Consider the following 4,623-nt stretch of genomic DNA (forward strand, 5'->3'; position numbering starts at 1 on the left):
CTTGAGAGGGGTGGCCAGTGGCAAAGGGGAGGAACCTAAAGGAGAAAAGAATATCAGGTGAAGCAACTCATGGGATGTTGACTGTTTGGTACATCTGTCCAACCACCTTCCCCTTGATCAGTGGAGTGTGGAACAGAAGAAACCTGTTCCTGCCATAACCACACATGCCAGGCTGGGAGACCTGGTGTCTTTTCGTTCAGTTTGGTGAGGGACCAGCTAGGGGACAGGCAAGGCATTCTGACTTCCTAGTGAGGAGCTCTCTTCTGCTTCCATCTTGTGCTGGTTTAGATGCTCTGGACTACAGAATGAACAAGGCTAGTAGATAGAGCTTAGGGGCTCCACAAGCTTTACCTCCTGTACAGTAGGAGCTGCAAGCCAGCCTGAACCTATGAGAACATCTCAAAGGAATTGCCCTTCTGAGGTTCAGAAGAGGCTTAAATAGGCATGGTTTAGGGCATTGGAGGCATTGTCATTGTCATCCCTAACATAGGATGCACCTTTAAGATGCTTCAGCAGCAGCTGGAGATACAATGTAATAGCCTGGGGCATCTTAAAAAGGACCTAAATGTCCCAAAGCCCCACTTCATTGTCCCAATATAATTTTTGAGTAAAAAAGATAAGTAAGCACCTTCAAGGCATTTTTTATTTGGTAGAGAGTCTGCTTAGCTTGCAGGGATTGATGCCATAGGCTAGCAAGCAGGATGCCAGCAGTGTCTGTGTCTTCTTGTGTGTCAGTGTGAGCTGAAATTCCCCCCACACCAACAATAATCAGGCTAGCTCAGTCTGGAAGCGAATGAAAGCTGTATTTACAAGCAGAATCTACAATCTACGATGAAATGCAATGAATATGTACAAATATACAAAATTCACAACATTTACAAATATATACAATCAACAGAAAAAGCACAACCAAGCTCCCTTTGCTTCCCCCCAAAGGGGACCTTTCCCAAGGGACCTCTCTCCCAGGGGCCTCCCCCCCCAGGCCTCCCTGGCAGAAAGCAGAGTTAGCTAAAGCAGAAAAGTTGTTAACTTAGCTCACCAAGGTCAGTGTGTTATCTTCAGCCAGAAGAGAAGAAGAAACAGCAGCCAGACAGCCCAGCAAGTTGCCCTGACTGCAGACTGCAGACTCCCCACTTTGTTTTGAGGGGTCCAAGTCTAGACTTGGCAAAATTAATTCCTCTCTTCTTTCTATTCAATACCTTTCAGTGGACTTCTGTCCCTTGGACTGACAGCAGTCCCTTGTGTTAGCAGCAGCAACTGAGGGAAGTAAGACAGAACAGCTTCCTTTTGTTTACTGTCCATACGTTAAAGGCCATATCCTGGTGTTGTGGGTTAAGGTTAGATGCCTTTAAGAACCAGAGAGCTGACAGTCCTCCAAGGGACCAGACAGACATCAGAAATTGTAATCTATGTTATGTTGTCCCATCAGCCCTGCATCTGCTATGTAAGCTGAGTGCAGAGATCATTTGGCCCTTTTTCTGGCCTTCTTTCTGCCTCTTTCTCCCTTCCGAGCATGGATCCCTTATCTCTTGCATGTGGGGGAGGTTTGCTGCCTGGCTCGGTCTAGGCAAAGCTAGTTTGGTAGCAGAACCATTTGGCCTAACCTGGAGGATAGGGAGGAAGGGTGAGAGGCCTGGGAGGGCATTTGGCTGGGCTGTTGGAAGGCTTTTGGCTTATTGAACTGGTCATAACTGAAATGGGAACCCTGGTGTTTCGCATTCATGGAAATTGTACATAGTATAGCAATTTAAATTTCAAATTCTGTATGGAGCATTTTTATTTTACTCCTTTTGGAAGGGGTAAAATATATTTTCTGTCTGCTGTGAACTAAACTAAGACACTTGGTATCAGCTGTCAGCTGTCACTACCATATTGCACTGAGCTTCCTCATTCTTCTGTTCCCAAGAAGGCTGCACACACAGGTGAGTTTGAACATGCTTTTATTGGCGGCCAGACAGCACAACAGGAGGTAGCACTTGGAGAGCAGTGGGAGGAGGGAGAAACATGAAACTGTGCAAGCTTGGGACCTGCATTTTTAGCTTGCCAGGGAGACATTCCTTGGTGCAGAAGCATAAGGCATGAGAGCTTCTCTGACTCCATTTCAGCTGCCCCTGGAAGCCTCTGAGCAGTTTAGTCAGAAGAGGAACACTCAGGCAGGTCTTGAAGCAGAAACTTCCTCAGCTCTTTACATATCCAGGGCTCAAAATAGGACACTCTGGTAAATACTTTAGGGAAGAAGTGATTTCTGCGTCCATAAGAAACGATGCCATGAGCCTTCCCTTTGCAGACCAAGGGGCCACCAGAATCACCCTGTCAGGTAAAAGGAGTGGCAGGGGTCAGGCACATCAGAACACGGCTGCCCTGCCCTAAGGAAGAAAGTGACCCTCTAGCCTCCCTCTGGGTGAAGAATCTCCTTCTTTGGGCATCTCCCTCCAGGCCTAGTTCTGCAGGGCTTGTAGATGCCTTACTACTCCTCTAAGCCATTTGGTGAGGGCATCGAGGCCTGGAGGCCACCTGACATTCAAAAACTGCTTTCACAACCCTGAAAAGAAGAATCTGGTCCTGCTTTTGACACACAGGAATGTCTGAACCATCCCAGTGCATCAGGAGGATATGACAAAGGACTTACATGAGACTTTCAGCCTGCTGGAGCTGTGGCCAGACCAGGTGCAATATCCTCAGGACATCTGATGATGGCTGTTGGGCAACTGCACCCTGGTTCAGCCAGCACATCGGCTTCAGAGCTCCTTCAAGGAGCCTCTGCACATCATCCTGAACAGTCTACATCATTTTAATTCCCTTAATCCCCCACCTGAGAACCAACCTGACTGTCTAGTCCCAACTTCATCCCAGGCTTGAAGCCCAAATCAACACTTACACGGAAAGTAGATTTTTTGCCATCCTTATCACCAGCACAGACCATAGACTGCTGTATGTACTTCATCTTGAAAGTCTCCACACACTCTTCTTCTCTCTGCACCTTCAGGTCCACTTCTCTCAGAACACTACTTAGGCCTTCATTTAGTGATGTCTTGCCCCAGCCAGCTACTTGGCATGTCCTTCCTGGTTTCACATAATCATTTTGACTGGCAAGGGAGATGGTCTTGACTTCCTTAGTCAGATTTGCTTTTGGCTTCAGCTGCCAAGCAGAGAGAACATTGGGTTAGAGCAGGTAAAGGAATGGCAAGAAGTTTGTGGGGTTGGAGAAGTGAGCAGGGGATATCCTGCAGGCAGCAAGGATATGCAATGGCAAACCTTCAGCAGCATGATGTCATTTTTGTAGTTAGTGTCTGAATAATTGGGATGGATGACCCAGTGGTCAATGTGGAACACCTGCCAACTTGGTTCTTCCTTTTTTATGTTGTGGGCTCCCAGGGTCACTCTGATAGTCACTTTCCTGCAAGGAAACACCAACATATTCCAGGTGCCCTGACCACAATGGCATGGCCCTGGTGGCTGGCGGTGTGCAGGAGGTGGGATTGCAATAATCCCCCTCAGAGATTAGTTCTCAGCAAGTTGCCCTGTGTAGTCTGGGTTCCTTCCACAGCTCATCTGAGGTCCCTTACCCCATGCTGACACAGGGCCCATTCTGAAGGCAAAAGGGAAGCAGCAGGGATGGCTCAGCTCAGAGAGAGCCCTGATGTGCCTGTAGACACAGAGAACTCCTTCACCCCAGACCAGAACTCCTCATTATTGTGTGAGACTTGAGAAACCTCATGTACAGAAAGACAGAGCCTTACCTTTTTCCAGCCACACAGTGAGCTGCTGAGAGCACTGCATGTGGGTGGATCAAGAAGCCTCCACACGGAAATGTCTCTGGATTACATCCATCTAAATCACTTGTAATTGATACATAGGCCATGTAGGGCCTGGAGTGGGGCTTAACTTCCCATCCACCAGTGATCCTTCCTGGAAAAGAGATGTCAAGTGATAACATTGCACATGTTGCTATCTCCCATCGTGTGCCCAGCTGCCAGCCTCTGAGGTCATGTGCCAGTGATGCCAGCAACTCTCCTCCCTTGGGCTGTCCAACGCATTGCTTTTGCACAATGGAGAGAAAAAGAAGCAGCACTTCCTGGGGATGACAAACCACACCTGACTGCACATCTAAAGCTCTGTCAAAGGGCATCACTCGTGTCAGGCACACACTGAGCCAAGAGACCAGAGTAGAGCAGAGAGCAGGGATATGAGAAAAGACAAGGCAGGTACCAGACAGATTGCCCACTCGATGCCCATTTCTGCCCTTGCATGTTCTTGTCTAAATCCCACCTGTCTGTACTCACCTGCCCCAGCCCATGGGAGAAGGACAAAAGCACTTATGAGCAGAAGCAGCATCTTCTAGCAGCTCCCTGCAGGGCCAGATCAGTTATGGCAGGCAGGGGACAAGTACAGAATGGCAACTTATTTATAGTGGCCTGGAGCTGAAACAGGAAACCTCAGCCTGCTATCAGCTTCTGTCCTTTGCTGCTTTTGTTCTTACAAACCCCAGGCTGTGGTTTGCTGAGGGGCTCATGTCACCATTTCTCCTTTGTGTCATGAGCTCCTCCAAAGGCTGGAGAGATCTGGGCTTGATCACAGTACCCAGCATGCCCAGTACTCTGGCAGCAGTGAGAGGAGTGGAAT

General features: G+C 48.4%; 1 protein-coding gene across 1 annotated transcript; it reads right to left on the bottom strand.

Annotated features, from left to right (window-relative positions):
• Window positions 1–2,130: 2,130 nt before the first annotated feature.
• On the bottom strand, window positions 2,131–4,335 carry LOC128978592 (mast cell protease 1A-like). The gene is made up of 5 exons (XM_054396534.1): window positions 4,284–4,335; window positions 3,741–3,909; window positions 3,256–3,397; window positions 2,879–3,139; window positions 2,131–2,310 (listed from the first exon to the last, which is right to left on the bottom strand). Exons 1-5 carry the CDS (start codon window positions 4,333–4,335, stop codon window positions 2,131–2,133), a joined length of 804 nt encoding a protein of 267 aa, XP_054252509.1.
• Between the last annotated feature and the right edge of the window lie 288 nt (window positions 4,336–4,623).

The sequence above is a fragment of the Indicator indicator genome, chromosome 37 (assembly GCF_027791375.1).
Source record: "Indicator indicator isolate 239-I01 chromosome 37, UM_Iind_1.1, whole genome shotgun sequence".
Classification (NCBI taxonomy): domain Eukaryota; kingdom Metazoa; phylum Chordata; class Aves; order Piciformes; family Indicatoridae; genus Indicator; species Indicator indicator.